Source organism: Papio anubis, chromosome 5, assembly GCF_008728515.1.
Source record: "Papio anubis isolate 15944 chromosome 5, Panubis1.0, whole genome shotgun sequence".
Classification (NCBI taxonomy): domain Eukaryota; kingdom Metazoa; phylum Chordata; class Mammalia; order Primates; family Cercopithecidae; genus Papio; species Papio anubis.
Window position 1 is genome coordinate 69,707,623 of NC_044980.1, and position 20,738 is coordinate 69,728,360.

Here is a 20,738-nt window from a genome sequence, read left to right on the forward strand (position 1 = left end):
CTCCTCCTGCCCACCCCCCAGCCGCGACGTGCCCTGGGGGCCCTTAGCGGACTGCCACGCGAGTGTCCCCGCCTTGTGCCTTTAATTTAGCCAAACTCCTGTAATATCAGGCCCGGCGTGGTGGTTCACGCCTGTAATTCCAACACTTTAGGAGGCCCAGGCAGGAGGATCGTTGAGGCCAGAAGAGAAATTAGCCTGACATGGTGGCGCGCGCCTTTCTAACTGTCCCAGCTAATCCAGAGGCTGGGACGAAAGGGTCGCCTGAGCCCGGGAGATCGAGGCTGCAGTGAGCCGTGTTGGCGCCACTGCACGCCAGCCTGGGCGACAGAGCAAGACCCTGCCTCAAAACAAAACAAACTGTAATATCGTCCAAGAACGTGTGAAGGACACTTGGAAAGTTACCAGGCCACTTCTCTCCTGGGCGTCCACGGCCGGAGAACGCCGGCCTCACCTGCAGACGCGCGCCCTCCTCCCAGGCTGCGCAGGTGGCCTTGGCGGGAGGCGCGGGAGAGGAAAGAGCTCCGCTAGGCCGCGAGCGGAGGAAGCGGGAGAAGCCGCTCTTCCTATTCCACTCGCAGTCCGCTGGTGGGGGAAACGAGTGTCCGGCGTATGAAACGCCTAACTTCGCGAAATAGAGACGCATAAAACTTCAAGAATTCTGTCCAAACTCAAGGCCCTTTCTCATTTAAGGGCCACCCTGTCACTACATCATAAACTTTTAAATCCATGATCCCCACGTTACGAAAGCATAAGTCCCTTGCAGACTTTTAGCGAAAACTGAACTTTGCCGGTGTCCCACACGAAGGGAGGGAGGACGGGAGGCCACGCCAGGACTGCGGGGGCTGCAGGGCTGCAGGGCGTGGACGCATCCTGGCCGGGGCGTCCACTGTCGACGTCTCCACATCCCAGGAGGGTCGAGACGGCCGCGGGAAGCAGCCGGCGAGCCGCGCGGCCCCGTTCCAAGGACCCCGCCAGTCTGAGTCTGAGTCACTGACAGCTTCGCGGGTCAACGGCGCCCAGAGGAAAAAACTTCTCATTTGGACTCCTAGGCCCGGCAGTGGCCAGCGGCCAGGGCCCCTGAACGGGGCGGGGCGGGGCGGGGCGCACAGAGCCAGAGGGGCTTGCGGGAGGCGGCGGAGGGACCGCGGGGAAGGGTCGGTGAGCGGCTGTGGCGCCAAGACTCTCACTGCGCGCCGGGGGGCGCCCTTCCCCGCTCGCGCCCGCGCGCTCGCGCGCCCCAGTCGCGCCCCAGTCCCGCCCCGCCCGGCGCACCGCGCCAGACACAGAGCTCGCCGGGGGTCGCTCGGACCCTGCTCTTGCCCGCGGGCACCCCGCGCTCTGCCTGCCGCGACGACCGGCTGCCCGACCAGCAGAAGTTGGGAGAGAGGGTGGAGCGGAGCAGCCCAAGGCGGGGCACCTCCTGGAGCAGCGCAGTGCGGATCCCGGGACAATGGGGCCGCGGCGGCTGCTGCTGGTGGCCGCCTGCCTCTGTCTGTGCGGCCCGCTGTTGTCCGCCCGCACGCGGGCCCGCAGGCCAGGTGAGAGCCGCACGGGAATGGGGCGCGCGGGCGGAGGGACGCTGAGGGGAGACTGCGGGGGTCCCGGTTGCGTCTTCTCCTCACCCCTGCCTCAGTTTCCTCCGAAAGCCAAACTGGCATTTGGGCTGAGATCTAGAGTTTTTCCCAGTCACGTTTAGGTGGGGCGTGCCACCCCCTTCGCGGGCCCAGCCGATGCCCCTTTGGACTCGATCTTGGAGGGTGCAGCCCGCCTGCCACGGGATGTTGGATACGGAGGAGGTTGGGGCGGAAGTCCCTGGGGGAGCCTGCGGTCCTGCGTTGCACTTGTCATTGTGTAGCCTGTTTCTCCCAGGACCACCCCCAAAAAGAAAAGGTCTCACGTTACTCCACCAATAAACGTTCCGATCTTTTCAACATAAATTGGCGAACCGCTGCCGCTGAAGTTTTGCTTTGTTGGAAGTTTTTTTTCTTGCACATTTTACAGGCGAGGAAAGTGGTGTAGAGAAAAGCCCTGGCAGTCCCTTGGCATGTTTAGCAGAGAATCAGTACCAGCAGCCCCCGTCTTGTGTCCAGGAGGTGCTCGGTGCGAGATGTATGGTGACAATAGCAGAGGCTCCGCGTGGTGGGGGGGTGGGGGAGGGGAGGGGGCAGGAGGAGGATTTTATTGTTACCTAGAACCCATTCCTTCTAAGTGAGTTGAAGAGAGAGATCCCTCCCCAGGACCAAGCTCCCTCGAACACTGTGGGATCCAAGTATTTCTGATCCGCTGCAAGAAGGTTGCTCCCCTAGAATATTTTCCCCACTGGTAGTCTATTTTTAAGTATCTGCCTACTTGACCAAATAAATAAATTTCATTAATTTATGTGGTCAAATATTTTCTATATTCCTCTCCCCAAAAGCAGGACAGATGAGTTGTTTTTAGTCTGTAAAGGCACTAATTAGAAAGTGAGAAAAGTGTTTTTGAATTTCCTAATAACAATAGTATTTTATAAGCTTTGAGCCATTTTTTTTTACGCTGAAATAAGTTCTAGCGGGTTTTCTTGTTATCGCTAAAAGAATGTGCACTCTCTATTGCTCCCACACTCAAAAAAAAAAGTGTAGACACATCAAGATTAAGAGGTGACAAAGACATAGCATGTTCTTCCCTCTCTGTCTTTGTTCACGGTGAGTTTTGAGATGCTTTTGGGAAAACTAAGAGCTCCAGACAGGGGCCCAGTGTTTAGCAGTAACTAGCCTGCCTGCAGATAAGTGAGCATTGTTGTTGAGAGTGTTTGAGAGAACGCCGAGAACTCCTGAAAAGTTGTTTGCGATGAGATATAATTTCACATAACATTATGTAATTTGCTCAATTTAGTTGGAGACAAGCTCTTGAGAATCCAGTGTTTTGTTTGAGATTTGGATCATGGGGTGGAAAACAGGGCTTATAGAAATGCTGCATCCATTGTAGCCACCCTTTCTCACAGTAGCCTCCCAGCAAGGTGTGTATCCTCATTAAAGAGTGAAGTTAAAGGGTGCTGGTTTGCGCCAAGCGTCTTACATCCTCATGGGAGGAGTGGTGCATGTTAATATGGACAGTGCTGGTGTAGACAGAAAGGCAAGTGGACCACCTTGGCTAGTTTATCAACACTGGATCCTGGAACCACTTTGGGAGGGAAAGACGAAAGGAGTATGATAGAGGAAAAGGAGCGCTTGCTAAGTGCAGTATTCCATGTCAAGCCCTGGGCCAGAAGGAATTTTCACTTAGATTGTCTCATTTCACCTTGTCAGAACACCTTGTTAAGGTGGGTGTTTATCCCCTTTTGCTGATTCTGAAACTAAGACCCAGAAACAGTGGCAAAGCAAATGGAGGGGGGTGGGGGAAGGGGCGTGGGGTGGTGGGGAGGGGGCGTGGGGTGTGGGCAGTCCACCCACCCTGGGTGTAAGCAATTAGGAATAAGTGGGGCTTTGTCTTTAGAAAATTTAAAATCACCAATAAAATCAACCTAAGATAGGTTTACTTTTTATTACCGCCATGCATTGGCAATTCTAAACATTGTCTGTCATAAGGTGGTGGTGCCGGGACTCCAAAGCATCCAGCGGTGCCTCCCATCCTTGAGCCGCCACTGCTCTGATAGAGTTTATTGCCCAGGATTACCAGCTCTGTGTGCTAAGAGGGGCTGTGGAGCCCTCCCAGGGCTGGCCCTGACCACCAAGCTGAGCCTTCCTGCAGCACTTTCCGACTTTTTGTTCCCACTCATTTTGGCATTTCCTGCCTTGTCACTTTGTGTGTGTGTCTCATTTTCCCAGCTAAGATTATAAAGTTTTATTTATCCCCATGGTGACTAAAACAAATGTTCACTCAGCAGATAGTTGTTGAGAAATGTGTAAATTCATCAACAAGTTTACATTCCTTTGTCTAGACAATTTAAGTGAGGTGACATGTAATTATTAAAAGGGCCAACATGCAAAAGTAAAAGGTGATCTTTATGAATTTTATGAGGCTCTTAGAGGGTTAAAGGTTTCAAGAATAGCTGGTGGTGGCTATGACAGAGAGAACTTGGTGGGCAATTCCACTTGCTACCCTCCTACCCACAGAGTCAAGCCCAATTCTGTGGCATGGAATGAAGTGCTCCTCCCCTTGCAAGAGGGTCCCCAGCCCCTCTCCAGCCATCTCCTGTTACTCACCCTCCAGTTCATCCAGCCCCATCCTCTAGATCTTCCCTTCAAGGAGCCATACTTTCTCTGGCTTCTGTCCCCATGCCATTCCCTCTGGCCAGAATGCCCTGCCCATATCCCATACCTGCCACGTTCATGTTTAATTAAAAACAGCCACCATCTATGGAGCACTGAATGCAGCTAACACCCTGCTTAGGGACATTATGCATACTATCTTATTTATTTCTCACAACAGCCCTTTGAGCAGATGTCATCCTCATTTTACTGGTTATAAAACAGAGACCCGAATGGTTGAGTCCCAAGTTGAGAAAGAGGTGGTATTGGGACTGGGTGCAGTGGCTCACACCCGTAATCCCAGCACTTTGGGAGGCCAAGGCGAGTGGATCATTTGAGGCCAGGAGTTTGAGACCAGCCTGACCAACATGGTGAAACCCTGTCTCTACTAAAAATAAAAAATTAGCTGGGTGTGGTGGTGCACACCTGTAGTCCCAGCTACTCGGGAGGCTGAGGCACCAGAATTGCCTGAACCCAGAAGGCAGAGGTTGCAGGGAGCCGAGATCATGCCCCTGCACTCCAGTCTGAGCAACAGAGTGAGACTGTCTCTCAAAAAAAAAAAAAGAGATGGAATTGGGAGTTGACCACAGGCCTGTCTCTCCGGAGTGCGGGCTTTCTCTAACACCTCCCATAGAAAGGAAGCCATCTAGACTCCTAGCCCCTCTTACAGTAGAGAAGTAACCCCATTGTGTTCCCTAGTACCCCTAGAGGCAAAGTCTGTGCCCTATTGCCTTGGTAACCCAGGCCCAGCACAGGGAGGTATTTCATAAGCATTTATGCATGGACTGTGGTATTCTCTCATTTACTTTGCTAATGGATGATAGGGCAGGCTCTGAAAAGATCCCTGCTCATGGATACGCTAATTAATCAGATGTTACAAGAGATATCGCTAGTAAACCTAAACAGAAAGATACAAAACTGAGCAGTGGTTCTACCCTAAGCAGACCAGAAAGCTCTATAAAGCCTGAAAGTCAGATTTCTTATGAGCCAGCAAGTAATTTTCTACCCTGCTATCTGTCTCTCTCCCCCCTCTCCCCGATCTCTCTCTAATATTTTTTAGTGGCTTTGCCTTTATTTTTATAGAACATATTAGCATAGCAGGTTTTCAGGGTCTGGGTGCAGTGGCTCACACCTGTAATCCCAGCACTTTGGGAACCCTAGGCCAGATGATCACTTGAGACCAGCCTAGGCAAAATAGCAAGACCCCATCTCTATCAAAAAAATAATTAAAAATCAGCCAGGCACAGTGGTGTGCACCTGTAGTCCCAGCACCTGGGAGACTGGGAGGATGGCCTGAGCCCAGGAGTTCAAGGGGGCAGGGAGCCATGGTCACGTGACTACACTCTAGCCTGGGCAACAGAGCGGGAGAGACGCTGTCTTCCAAATATTTAATACATAAAAATTTTACATTTTAATTAATCATTTAAATTTTAAAAAATAAAAATAATAAAATTGAGATAAAATTCACATAACATAAAGCTAACCATTTTAAAGTGTACAATTCAGTGGGTATTTACTACATTTACAGTGTACAATGTACACTATAAACCCCTACCTACTTCTAAAACACTGTCATCTCCCCGAAAGGAAACCAGTAAGCAGTCAGATCCCATTCTCCCTTCCCCCTACCTCCAGGAACCACCAGTTTGCCTTTTGTCTCTATGGATTTACCTATTTTTGATATTTCATATCAATAGAATCATATAATATGTGGTCTTAGTGTCTGGGGAACTTAACTTTACATAGGTGAAAGTTGCTGTTGCTGTTTTTTGAGACAGGGTCTAGCTCTCTTACTCGGGCTGGAGTGCAGTGCCGCAAACTTGACTTGCTGCAACCTCTGTCTCCCAGGCTCAAACTATCCTCCTAACTCAGCCTCCAGAGTAGCTGGGCCACAGGCACCCGCCACCAGGCCTGGCTAATTTTTGTATTTTTGGTAGAGATGAGGTTTTATCACATTGCCCAGGCTGATCTCCATCTCCTGGGATCAAGTGATCCACCTACCTTGGCCTCCCAAAGTGCTAGAAGTACAGGCGTGAGCCACCATGCCCAGTCTTTAACTAGTCTTCATGAGTACCCAGGCTCCCCTTCCGTTGCAGATACTCACAAAAACACCCTTGTTAGAAGAGTTATTAGGACCCAGGGCCGTGGTTTATTTTTGACTATGATGCCAGTGTAGAGGACTCCATAGTTTTACCCTTTATAATTTTCTGTTGGTTTCCTTTTTTGTGATTTCTTTCATTCTGCCTTTTTCTTTCTCTTGCTTGTGCCTAAAACTGTCATCATAAATAACTCTCCATATATACTGAGATTTTTTTTTCTGGGTATGAGCTTTCACTTCCCCAAATACCCTCTCCCACACTGACCTGGTCATGGTACTTGGAGGAAGCCACTTAAAGGGCTCTGACAGTCCTATATACATTATTTGCTTTCAAAAGTAAGTGGCCTTTTGACACAACAGGAATAATCTGTAATTTGCCCTTGAAAACAAATTTATATAACTTTAGGAAAAGACATTATGTAATCTATTTATATTTCAAGTGTATGATGAATTAAAAATCAGGTATTATAGTATTGTAGAATAACGTTTACCAGTACAGTGTTTTCCTGTTTGGTAACCTACAGTAAGAACTGTAGAAATAACACTTTACATTGTGATATGGTTAGGGGTATGTGTCTTCAATAAATATGTGTGGACAATCATAGTGTATATGTAAACATGAAACAAAAGTTGTACCAAACAGTGCCCACCTTTACTGCACTGTATGCATTTTGATATTTTCTACCCTATAGTCTATTTTTAATGCTTATTGCAATGGTGTGAATTGATTTCATAATCATTGCTAAATCTATGCCATAATTTAAAACCCAACGCAGCAGCTGCAGTGAATATTCCTATGGTAGCCAAATCAAAGGCCTTATTAGCTTTTCAGGAAGAGTTCTGTTTTCCTGGAACTGTTGCTTATTATTGTTCTTATCATGTCTAGAACCTAATTTATTTGAGTTCCGATATACAAACTGCAGAAGGACTTGGGCAGGGGTGGGCATGGGGACAGTTTTTGTAGTACAATGCACAGTACTTTGTACAGTACAAAGCTGTCGCCATCCCCAACCCTGGGGAGGAATTGGTGATCATTAACATTCTTGACTGTGAATTAGTTTTCATTTTAGCTAGATGTCTTGTTGGAGAGTAGAGAGCCGCATTCCCAAGACGGAGAGCTCAGGACCTGTAACTTAGTGGAGAACAGACCTGGAGGAACAGGAAACGTCGGGGAGTCAGAGTAGTTCCCAGGCAAGGCCTACTGGCATCCTCACCCCATGTCAGGCTCTGGCCTCCAGGCTGCTCCCGGCAAGAGCCCACACACTTTGCTTATGTAGTCTTCATGCCTGCTGTGGCATTAGGTACACCTGCGTTTACTTCCCTGCAACTTCCCTTCTCCCAGCTTCCTCTTAGGCTTGCTTTCCTATACTTCCAGAGGAGTACCTGCTCCAGGACATGGAATGGGAGGAGAGGAGGCCTCTGATATTGGCAGCTTCTTGTGACCCCCAGTCAGTCAAGAATTCTCCCTTTAGGCTGGGCACGGTGGCTCACACCTGTAATCCCAGCACTTTGGGAGGCCGAGGCGCAGATCACTTGAGGTCAAGAGTTGGAGACCAGCTTGACCAACATGGCGAAACCCTGTCTCTACTAAAAATACAAAAATCAGCCGGGCGTGGTGGTGCACAACTGTCATTCCAGCTACTCGGGAGGCTGAGGCAGGAGAATCTCTTGAACCCACGAGGCAGAGGTTGCAGCAAGCCAAGATCGTGCCACTGCACTCCAGCCTAGGAGACACAGTGAGACTCTGTCTGTATTAAAAAAAAAAAAGGGTGGGGGGAGGGGAATTTTATCTTTAATTCTGCTTTTTCTGTAGCAGAGATTTTTGTTCACTTACTGCTGTTGCATCTTCTCCATCTAGAACGGTGTTTTAAAGATGTATTTTTCTGTTTTGTCCTTGAATGTCTCCCTGCTATCTCTCTCCTGTGTGTAAGGGCTGAGTTGTTAGCGTGTGTGGTTGGTGTGCAGCCAAAGTCAGTAGGACCCCAGAATTCCCAAGCAACAGCTTTTGGCATCATCACGTTAAGCTAGTCATTCACATGTCCACATACCGCCTACTGTAGCTAAAAGGATGGGCAGATTCATTTGTTTGATGAAATGCTAAGAGAAAAAGATGTTCCTCTTTTAGGAGTAGGTCATGAATCACAGGTTTTTAAAGAGAGAATAGTGTGATGGGGTCAAAAGTTATGACCTTTGGAGCTGGGCAGATCTAGATTCAAATCTTGGCTCCTCTACTTCATAGCTGTGTGACTTTGGATTAGTTACTTAGCCTCTCTGTGCCTCCACGTTGTCATTTATAAAATGGTAGTCATAATGCTCATCTCATAGAAATGTTAGAGTTACAGGAACTAAGGCAAGTGAAGTATCAGGCACATAGCAGGTGCTCAAAAAAATGGTAAGGTTTTTTCATACACCAATCCTTCCATATTCCAGAAAAGCTTTTGAAGAATCGATACCAAATAAATTATGTAAATATAAGACAATCTTCACACAAACATGCAAGAACATTTTTCCCTTCAGAACTAGGACAAAAGAAAAAAGCAAAAACCCTTGCCCTTAACTTCTAGTGGCAAATAAACATGCATAAAGTATTTGTTTGTTTTTTTAACTTTTATTATGGGAGTTTTTATACATACCCCAAAATGAACAGTATAGTTACTCCCTCTACCCATCATCCAACTTCAGTATTATTTATATATGACCAATCTTGTTTTATCTAAACCCTCAACTGTCCTCCTCCCCCAACTATATAATTTTAAAGCAAATCCCAGGTATCATATTATGTCATTCATAAATACATCAGTAAACATCCTTAGAGGTTAGAATTCTTTTTTTCACATAACCACAATACAATTATAATACCTAAAAAATGAACAATTCCTTTTGTTTTTTGTTTGTTTGTTTCGAGACACATTCTTACTCTGTTGCTAAGGCTGGAGACCAATGGCACAATCATGGCTCACCCACAGCCTCAACCTCCTGGGCTCAAGCAATCCTCCCGCCTCAGCCTCCAAAGTAGCTGGGACTACAGGCCCACACCACCACAACCAGCTAATTTTTGTATTTATTTTAGTAGAGATAGGGTTTTGCTGTGTTGCCCAGGCTGGTCTGGAACTCCTGGGCTCAATCAGTCCTCCTGCCTCGGCTTCCCAAAGTGCTGGCATTACAGGCGTGAGCCACCGTGCGCAGCCTAACAATTCCTTAATATCATCTGATAGTCAGTCAGTGTTCATATTTTCCTTACTGTCTCATAAATACCTTTTAACAGTTGGTTTGTTTGAATCAGATTCAAACAAGGTCCACCATTACATTTTAATCTGTAACTGCCCACCCCATCCCTTTTTTTATTGCTATTTATTTGTCAAAGAAACTAAGCCATCTGTCTTACTTTCCTACATACTGGATCTGGCTAACTGCGTCTTCAACTTGTGGATCTAACATGTATGAAATGTTTCTGTTCATTTCCATCATTATTGTTTTGGTGGTCAAATTGATGATCAAAATGTCACATCTTTGGTCCATGGGAGCCCTTTCAGATTGACTCCAGGGTCTTTTTGACCTAACCCTGATATTATTTGAAGATGTTCAGTGTTCATCTTGTGTATTTCCTACCCCAGATCTGGAACTAGCCATTTCTTTAAGGAGCCCCAGTTCTTTTCATTGGAAAATGGTGTTTGTTTGAATCTGAGGGAGTAAAACATTCCAGTAATGCTGCTGTTTTCCACTTGACAGAGTTAGTGTGTTTCTGTTATTTTGCTGTCCTCCTCTTCATTTCTTTTTAGCCTGTAGTGTTGTTTCAACTGCTGTGCTCTGCGTGGGAATGTGAGCAAAGTCCTGGGACTTCTGCTTTGTTAACTCTCAAAAGGCGTGAGCCCCCAGGGCAGAACTGTGAGTCAAAACCAAGACTTGGTGTGTCATGAAATGCTGGTGTGGTATAAATCCCAGGATCAAATGCGACATTCAGAGATCCTCTAGTCACCCCTCCGCTTCCAGGACAGATCTCATCACAGTCAGAAAACGTGTTGCCTCACTCACTACTTTTAAAACAATCTCCAGAGTTAAAGAGTCCGTATTTGAACTATTTAATAATTTGCTGTATTTGATAACAAAACTACTCTAGAGCAATTCAGAGAAGCCTACATTAAATGAAACTTAGCAGATAGCATGAAAACTGAATTCAGGACTTCTGCTGCCTTTTTTGTGAAACCACAGCTTAACAACAACAACAACAACACAGAGATGAATGAGAAGAGATTTGGGCACCCTGACAAGCACTTTCTCCTTGACCTGAGTTGTGCTAGGACTGGAGGAAAAGCGAGATACTGAAACTCAAATTTCAGCTTAAGGGTCTTGAACTAGTTGGAATTATCTAGTCACCTTGCATTGGTTTTGTCCTTTGTTTGATGCTGGTATATACTACATTTTTTTCCTTTTCTTTCTTTTTTTTTTTTTCTGACATTCTTTAATTTCACAAAAACCAGAATATCAAACCTATAGTATCAAGAAAAGGTAACACCTTAGGCAGTGATATTTAACCAAGGGATTATACGTTCTTCCTGAGCTCTAGCCTATAAAAATTTCATGTTTCCACAAGTATAATGTTTCTGTCGGAAGTACTGTACTGCCTGAGGCCTACCCAAAGAAGATGTTTTTTAAAACAAGTACTTATTGCCTAAATAGTAAATACAGAGTAAAGTCTAGTGACAGTTTGATTTTCAGACTAAGTGATAGTATATAAAGAGCTTAGTTGTATTTATTAGTTTTCCCATTGTATCACTCTCAGGCGTCATCTTGATTCATGCATGTAAGTATGCATGTTCATGTCCACTTTTTCCCCTCTGTGCCTCACAGAAGCCCATAATCTGGCCGGGCTTCCAAAACTGTAGAGGAGAATTGCATTGTTTTAAGGTTCCTTGGCCAGGTGCAGTAGCTTAGGCCTATAATCCCAGCACTTTGGGAGGCCGAGGTGGGTGCATCACTTGAGGCGAGGAGTTTGAGACCAACCTGGCCAGCATGGTGAAACCCCATCTCTACTAAAAATACAAAAATCAGCTGGGCATGGCGGTGCATGCTTGTAATCCCAGCTACTTGGGAGGCTGAGGCAGGAGGATCGCTTGAACCCGGGAGTCAGAGGTTGCAGTGAGCCAAAATCGCATCACTGCTCTCCAGCTTGGGTGACAGCAAGACTCCATCTCAAAAATAAATAAATAAAAGGTTCCTCTAGGCCAGCATTTTTGCACATGCATGTTTTTGTGATATTAAAGTGCCAGAACCACAAACAAGAAAAATAAAAAATAAAAGATATTTTTTTAAGCGCCAGAAGCCATTCATTCTTTTCTTTCAGCTCCCACACACTCATTGTGATCTTGAGAATAGCTTCACGTCCACAGGGGCTGTTGGGACCAAGGTCAGGCTTCTGTGTGACTGGGGCAAGGTGAACACAGAGTAAGTTACATGCATTGCGAAGGTAAGAGAGTGATACTTCCATAAAAGATTGTGAATTCGAAATTTGATTCATAGTTCTGAACCCTAGAGCTATATAATTTACAACTTGTTCATTCCCTCATTGTACTAAAAAACTATAAACATTGCTAAGTAGGAGGGAAGATGAACCTAGATTTCCTTTTAACTTAATTAAGTGAGCAAACAGTTGGATATAAAAGCACACTACGTGGAAGTGGGAGAGGAAGGATAATAGTAATTTCTTAAACTGCTTAATTGTTATAGTTTCCAAAGTGAATGTGTGTCCTGTTTCACATGGGATGCTCCAGTTGCCAGATTTGTAGGCCAGACAGGCATTAGAATCCCATTTTAATGATTCTGAGCTTAATTCAGAGAAGTTAAGTGATCCCTGAACAGAGTCAATATTAGAATACAAATATGTGCCTACCACATGCAGGGCACAGGGTACTGGAGGTTCAGAGATTAACAGGAACAGTTCTTACCCTTAAGGATCAATCTAGACACAAGTGTGTATTCACATTCATCACTGGAGATATTCATTCCTTCCCTGTGACAGATATCCTGCCAGGCCACCCCTTCATTGTCTGGAGACCCTCTCCCAAATTTGCTTAGGGAGCTTGACCTCAACCCTACACTGCCAGGCTCTGCTCTGCTGTCTCTGAGTTGGTACTACTCTAGCTTTGCTCTTCATTTTGGAAACAGATGCCAATGTATTGTGTTTTACTTTCTATTTCTAGAATTTCCACTTGGTAGTTCTTTGCTGATATTTCCTATTTTCAGTTCATTTCAATGAAATACTTTTCTTTTTTTCTTACACATGGTTGTAATACATTCTTCAAAATCCTTATCTGCTAATTCCAACATCTGGGTCAACTTGAGGTTGGTTTCCGCTCACTGTCTTTTTACTTAAGACTGGGTCACCTTTTTTTTTTTTTTTTTTGGAGACAGAGTCTCACTCTGTTGCCCGGGCTGGAGTACAGTGGTGTGATGATAGCTCACTGTAGCCTCGATCTCCCAGGCTCAACCTGTCTTCCCACCTGGGCTTCCCAAAGTGCTGAGATTACAGGTGTGAGCCACCACGCCTGGCAGCCCTCTTTTTCTTTTATTTGACAAAAAGTTATATATAGTGTATAACATGTTTTGCAATATGCATAACTTGTGGAATGGCTAAATCAAACTTATAACACGTATTACCTCAAATACTTACCATTTTTTTGTGGGGCGACCACTTAAAGTCCACTCTCTTAGCAATTATCAAGTATACAACACATTGTTATTAACTATAGTCACCATATTATACAAGAGATTTTTTTTTAACTTATTCCTTTTAACAGAAATTTTGTACCCTTTGACCAATGTCTTCCCAGTATACCCTACCCACGCATCCAACCCCAGCCTCTAGTAACCACCATTCTCTTCTCTGCTTCTACGAGTTCAACTGTTTTCGATTCCACATATAAGTGAGATCATGCTATATTTGTCTTTCTGTGCCTGGCTTATTTCACTTAACATAACGCCCTCTCAGCTCATCCATGTTGTTGCAAATGACAGAATTTCCTCTTTTTTAAGGCTGAATAGTATTCCACTGTGTATATACACCATTTTTTTCATTCATTCATTCATTCATCAGTGGATACCTAGTTTGATTCCATAACTGGGCTATTGTAAATAATTCTGCAATGAACATGAGATTGCAGCTAACTCTTTGACATCCTGGTCTTTTTTTTTTTTTTTTTTTTTTTTTTTTTTGAGATGGGGTCTTGCTCTGTCGGCCAGGCTGGAGTGCAGTGGCGCAATCTCAGCTTACTGCAACCTTCACCTCCTGGATTCAAGCAATTCTCCTGCCTCAGCCTCCTGAGGAGCTGAGATTACAGGCATGCACCACCACGCCTGGCTAATTTTTGTATTTTTAGTAGAGACGGGTTTCACCGTGTTGGCCAGGCTGGTCTCAAACTCCTGACCTCAGGTGATCCACCCACCTCGGCCTCCCAAAATGCTGGGATTACAGGCATGAGCCACTGTGCCCGGCCAACATCCTGATTTTATTTCCTTTGGATGTATGCCCAGTAGTGGAATTACTGTATCATATAGTAGTTCTATTTTTAGTTTTAGAGGAACCTTCATACTGTTTTTCATAATGGCTATGCCAATTTAAATTCCCACCATCAATATACAAGGGTTCCCTTTCCCCATATCCTCACCAACATTTGTTATCTGTCATCTTTTTGATAATAGCCATTCTAACAGGTATGAAGTGATAACTCATTCTGGTTTTAATGTTCATTTCCCTGATTAGTGATGTTGAGCATTTTTCATATACTTGCTGGCCGTTTGTATGTCTTCTTTTGAAAAATGTCTATTTAGGTCCTTTGCCTATTTTTAAATCAGGTGATTCATTATCTTGCTGTTGAGTTATAGGAGTTCCTTATATATTTTGGGTATTGACCCTTTATCAGACGTATGGTTTGCAAATATTTTCTTTCATTTCATACATTTTCTCTTCACTGTTGATTGTTTCTTTTGCTGTGCAGAAGTTTTTTAGTTTGATACAGTCCCAGTTGTCTACTCCTCCTTTTATTGCATGTGCTTTTATGCTCATTACAAAAAATTATTGCCCAAAACTATATCAAGAAGCTTTTCCTCTATGTTTTCTTCTAGTTGTTTTACAGTTTCAGGTCTTATGTGTAAGCCATTAATCCATTTACCTTGGTTGTTGTATATAGTGTGAGAGAAGGGGGACAAGAGGTCCAGAGTTTATCACTTTTGTGTGTAGGGTGGTTGGATCTGGTGATACGATTTGACTCTGTGTCCCCACCCAAATCTCATCTTGTAGCTCTCATAATTCCCATATGTTATAGGAGGGACACAGTAGGAAATGATTGAATCATGGGGACGGGTCTTTCTTATGTTGTTCTCATGATAGTAAATGGGTCTCTCAAGATCAGATGGTTTTAATAATGGGAGTTTCCCTGCACAAGCTCTCTCTTTGCCCACTGCCATCCAAGTAAGATGTGACTTGCTCCTCCTTACCTTCTGCTATGATTATGAGGCCTTCCCAGCCATGTGGAATTGTAAGTCCAGTAAACCATTTTCCTGTATAAATTACAGGAAAAAAGACTCTGGGTTTTGTTATATTCCTTCAAAGAGTGTTGGTGTTTTTGCTTTAGCAGCCAATTAGTTTGGTTTTACTCAAACAGCAGACTCTTTCTCTCTTGAGCAGAAGCTTAAATATCACTTCAGTTCTTTTATCTTTAGCAGAGGTGCTTCTCATCTTTCCTACACATGCATAGTTCAAGGGTCAGCCAAACCCTAGGACAGAATTTATACTGAAATTTAGGACCCCCTGCTCCCTGACTTTTTCCTTTCCGGGATTCTCTCCTAACTTTCCAGTGACTGTGTTTGCCCTGAACTCTGTCCTCTGGTTCTGTAGGCCAAAAAGATATGGATTTTCTATCTGGGTTTTAGTCACCTTTTATGTTATGTAGGCACTGCTGTTATATAGGAAAAAGCAAACTATTTTCCCCAGACTGTTTTCTCTTACCCAGCACTTCACTCAATCCTTGTGACACCATATGTCTGGAGCTTGTTTCTCCACATACCAAGCAACCAATTCTCCTGCAGATTCTCCACTGGACTCCAGCTGGGTATCCTTGAATATAACTCAATTCTGACGCTATCTGCCTCTTAATATAACTCAATTCTGACACTATCTATCTATGTGGAGATAGAGTCAGATTCCACAGATTAAGGGCTCAGTTTCACAAGGCTGCCTTCCACTTCAGATGGCAGTCATAAGTGTGGGCCTCCAGACTTCTGACTACACTATACCTTGGGAGTTCCTAAGGCCCCCTGCTCAGATTTGATTAATTTGCTAGCATGATTCACAGAACGTAGGGAACCACTTTACTTACCTTTATCCATTCATTATAAAGAAAATTACAGAGGATACAGATGAACAGCCACATGGTGGAGATGCATAGGGCAGGAATTGTGGGAAGGAGCACAGAGCTTCCATGCCCTCTCTTGGGCACCACCTTCCAGGAACCTCCATGTGTTCACCTATTTTTGGTTGATACTCCAAAAACCTTGGTTGGCCTGGCATGAGTGGCCAAGAACATCTGCTGCTCTGCTGACCTGCTGAGGAAAGAAGTGGAAGAATGACTGACATGATGGGTACCTTGTGACTATGTTAGGAGATAACCCCAGGGATTGTGGTTTGGACCCAGATATAGTGAGAGATTTCTACGTTCTCCTGTGTAAGCAAACTAAAGACTGTAGAGGAAAACTACTGTCATGGACAATGGCCATAGAATTGGGAGTCCTGAGTCCCATTATTAATTTGCCTCTAATGCCAAAACCTTTAAGAAATCCCCTCTGGTGGCACGTGCCTATAATCCCAGCTACTCAGGAGGCTGAGGCAGGAGAATTCCTTGAACCCGTGAGGCGGAGGTTGCAGTGAGCTGAGATCGCGTCACTGCACTCCAGCCTGGGCAACAGAGTGAGACTGTGTCTCAGGAAAAAAAAAAAAGAAAAAAGAAATCCCCTCAGCTTTCTTTTTTTTTTTTTAATTTTTATTTATTTTTACTTTTTGAGACAGAGCCTCGCTCTGTCGCCCAGGCTAGAGTGCAGTGTTACAGTCTCGGCTCACTGCAACCTCTGCTGCCCAGGTTCAAGCGATTCTTCTGACTCACCCTCCCAAGTAGCTGGGATTACAGATGCATGCCACCGTGCCCGGCTAATTTTTGTATTTTTAGTGGAGACGGGGTTTCACCATCTTGGCCAGGCTAGTCTTGAACTCCTGACCTCGTGATCCACCCACCTCGGCCTCCCAAAGTGCTGGGATTACAGACGTGAGCCACTGTGCCCAGCCTAAATCCCCTCAACTTTCTACGTGGATTTTTCCATTGAAAAGGGACAGGTTTCATGGGATGGCTGCAGACTAAATGGAGAAAATGTGCACATGAAGGTATGCGGAGGAAAGAGAAGTCATAGAAGCTGGGAGTGACTTGTTTATATAGACAGTGGCTAGTGTGGAAATCACTGATTGATCCCTTCATGTCAAGTACTCAGCCTTTCCTGATGTCTTCAGGGTAGATCTCTGAAAACTTATCATTCACCTTTGTCCCTTTGAGGGACAGAGTTTAGTAAGTATTGCTCATATCAAGACAAATGTTGCACAGTATTTTGAGTTGGCTTATTCTGTAATAAAGTCTATTTGTGCATTATCTGCTCTTTACCGCCCATTCTCCTAGTAAGAAAACATAAACAAAAGTAAAATATGCTCTCTGCTTGTCGCTTTTGCCTTGTTGATGCATTCATTTTTTACATTTAAAATTTTTTAAATTTTATTTTTCAGCGTCAAAAGCAACAAATGCCACGTTAGATCCCCGGTCATTTCTTCTCAGGAATCCCAATGATAAATATGAACCATTTTGGGAGGATGAGGAGAAAAATGAAAGTGGGTTAACTGAATACAGATTAGTCTCCATCAATAAAAGCAGTCCTCTTCAAAAACCACTTCCTGCGTTCATCTCAGAAGATGCCTCCGGATATCTGACCAGCTCCTGGCTGACACTCTTTGTCCCATCTGTGTACACCGGGGTGTTTGTAGTCAGCCTCCCGCTAAACATCATGGCCATCGTTGTGTTCATCCTGAAAATGAAAGTCAAGAAGCCGGCGGTGGTGTACATGCTGCACCTGGCCACGGCAGATGTGCTCTTTGTGTCTGTGCTCCCCTTTAAGATTAGCTATTACTTATCCGGCAGTGATTGGCAGTTTGGGTCTGAATTGTGTCGCTTTGTCACTGCAGCATTTTACTGTAACATGTACGCCTCTATCTTGCTCATGACAGTCATAAGCATTGACCGGTTTCTGGCTGTGGTGTATCCCATGCAGTCCCTCTCCTGGCGTACTCTGGGAAGGGCTTCCTTCACTTGTCTGGCCATTTGGGCTTTGGCCATTGCAGGGGTAGTGCCTCTGCTCCTCAAGGAGCAAACCATCCAGGTGCCCGGGCTCAACATCACCACCTGTCATGATGTGCTCAATGAAACCTTGCTCGAAGGCTACTATGCCTACTACTTCTCAGCCTTCTCTGCTGTCTTCTTTTTTGTGCCGCTAATCATTTCCACGGTCTGTTATGTGTCTATCATTCGATGTCTTAGCTCTTCCACCGTTGCCAACCGCAGCAAGAAGTCCCGGGCTTTGTTCCTGTCAGCTGCTGTTTTCTGCATCTTCATCATTTGCTTCGGACCCACAAACATCCTCCTGATTGCGCATTACTCATTCCTTTCTCACACTTCCACCACAGAGGCTGCCTACTTTGCCTACCTCCTCTGTGTCTGTGTCAGCAGCATAAGCTGCTGCATCGACCCCCTCATTTACTATTATGCTTCCTCTGAGTGCCAGAGGTACGTCTACAGTATCTTATGCTGCAAAGAAAGTTCTGATCCCAGCAGTTCTAACAGCAGTGGGCAGTTGATGGCAAGTAAAATGGATACCTGCTCTAGTAACCTGAATAACAGCATATACAAAAAGCTGTTAACTTAGGAAAAGGGACTGCTGGGAGGTTAAAAAGAAAAGTTTATGAAAGTGAATGACTTGAGGATTCTATTAGTCCCCACCCAAACTGTATTGACTTCACCTCCTAAAACAACAGATGTACAACTTGCATGCCTGCTTTTTATGGGAGCCATCATGCATGTATTTTTGTCAGTTACCAGAAAGATAACAGGACGAGATGACTGTGTTATTCCAAGGGAATATTGCCAATGCTACAGTAATAACTGAATGTCACTTTTGGATATAGCTAGGTGACATATGCATAGTTATGTGTGTGTATATGTAGATGTATGCACACACGTATATTATTTGCAGTGCAGTGTAGAATAGGCACTTTAAAACACTCTTTCCCCCCCACTCCAGCAATTATGGAAATAATCTCTGATTCCCTGATTTAATATGCAAAGTCTAGGTTGGTAGAGTTTAACCCTGAACATTTGATGGTGTTCGTCAACAGTGAGAGACTCCGTAGTTTGGGCTTGTACCACTTTTGCAAATAAGTGTATTTTGAAGTTGTTTGACAGCAAGGTTTAAGTTATTAAGGGATAAGACTTACTACTATCTGTGTGTAGAAGTTCTAGTGTTTTCAGTTTTAAACATATCCAAGTTTGAATTCCTAAAATTATGGAAACAGATGAAAAGCCCCTATTTTGATATGGGTAGTATTTTTTACATTTTACACACTGTATACAGAAGCCAAAACTGAGCAGAAGTCCTCTAGTGAATGTAGGCTGGCTTTCAGAGTAGCCTATTCCTGAGAGCTGCATGCGTCCGCCCCTGATGGAGGACTCCAAGCAGCAGACACATGCCAGGGCCATGTTAGACACAGATTGGCCAGAGACCTTCCTGCTGAACCTCACAGAAAGCAATGAGACTGGGGCCACCACATTTGCTCCATCCTCCTAGGATTGGCTGCGAACTGATCATGTTTATGAGAAACTGGCAAAGCAGAATGTGATATCCTAGGAGGTAATGACCATGAAAGACTTCTCTACCCATCTTAAAAACAACGAAAGAAGGCATGGACTTCTGGATGCCCATCTGCTGGGTGTAAACACATCCAGTAGTTGTTCTGAAAGGTTAGTTCGGATTTGGAAGCACCCATTATGCACTGTGGGCACTCCAATAGGTGCTGGGCACACAGAGTGGAATAGGACCCAGACCTGCCCTCAAGAGCAAAGTAGATGACGCATAGAGTGTGACATATGCGTAATAAATATGTTTCACACAAACGAGGCTATCAGCTAAAGAACTTTGAACATTTGGGTTAATAGTTCTTGTGGTTATAACTTAAGGTGAAAACATAATGCAGTACAGGACATATATTTTTTAAAATAAGTCTGATTTAATTGGGCACTATGTATTTACAAATGTTTGCTTATATTGAGTGCTCAAATCAGGTTTTCTTTTAAGAATCAATCATGTCAGTCTACTTAGAAATAACAGAAGAAAATAGAATTGACATTGAAATCTAGGAAAATTATTCTATAATTTCCATTTACTTAAGACTTAATGAGATTTTAAAAGCATTTTTTAACCTCCTAAGTATCAAGTATAGAAAATCTTCATGGAATTTACAAAGTAACTTGGAAATTAGGCTGAAACATATCTCTTTTTTCTTATGAAAAAATGGTAGCATTTTAAACAAAATAGTTGCAAGGCAAATGTTTATCTATTTAAAAGAGCAAACTATTTCCAAATACCATAGAATAACTTACATAAACGTAATATAACTGTATTGTAAGTAGAAGCTAGCACTGGTTTTATTAATTTAGTGTCTATATTCATTTTATCTAAATCAGTGGAGATTTACTGTCATTGTTTATTAGTCTGTATATATTAAAATATGCTATCATTACTGTACTTACAAAATAGTATGTCACTGTTTTTATGTTCACTCTTAAAAAACTAACCTATATTAATAAATGTGAACATCTGCTTGATATCTCTTTGGAACAAATTAGTATTGTATCTTTGTCGTCCTGGCACACTTTAAGGGCTTAACTGAAGAGCATTTAATGAAGAGGTGATTTGCAAAGGTGTGGACAGGGTTAAGGGAACCAACAGGGAGTGGTGAAGCACCCCCATAGACTAGCAATCAGGGGAAGCTGTTACTGCCTCCAAGGCCCATGTAGAGGAGGGAACACACTGAGGCCTCTCCCTCACCCTCTGATCTCTTGCGAGGCCTCCCCTTGATCCTAATCTTAACCCAATACCCAGAAGTGAAGTAGTCCATAAAGATCAGCTTCCTTAGCCATGGAGAATGGATCTGGAAGAACAAATGCAGGGAAAAAGAAAACAAATAGCACCATTTCTGCCAAAGACATTGAGTGATTAGCGCTCTCTCTCTTAATCCCTTCTTAGGAAAATTTAAGTTTATTGGGAATATATTCAAA

General features: G+C 44.2%; 1 protein-coding gene across 1 annotated transcript; it reads left to right on the plus strand.

Annotated features, from left to right (window-relative positions):
• Window positions 1-1,108: 1,108 nt before the first annotated feature.
• F2R (coagulation factor II thrombin receptor) lies at window positions 1,109-20,298 on the plus strand. Its single transcript, XM_021939475.2, has 2 exons — window positions 1,109-1,538; window positions 17,141-20,298. Exons 1-2 carry the CDS (start codon window positions 1,451-1,453, stop codon window positions 18,328-18,330), a joined length of 1,278 nt encoding a protein of 425 aa, XP_021795167.2. The 5' UTR covers window positions 1,109-1,450; the 3' UTR covers window positions 18,331-20,298.
• Window positions 20,299-20,738: the final 440 nt, after the last annotated feature.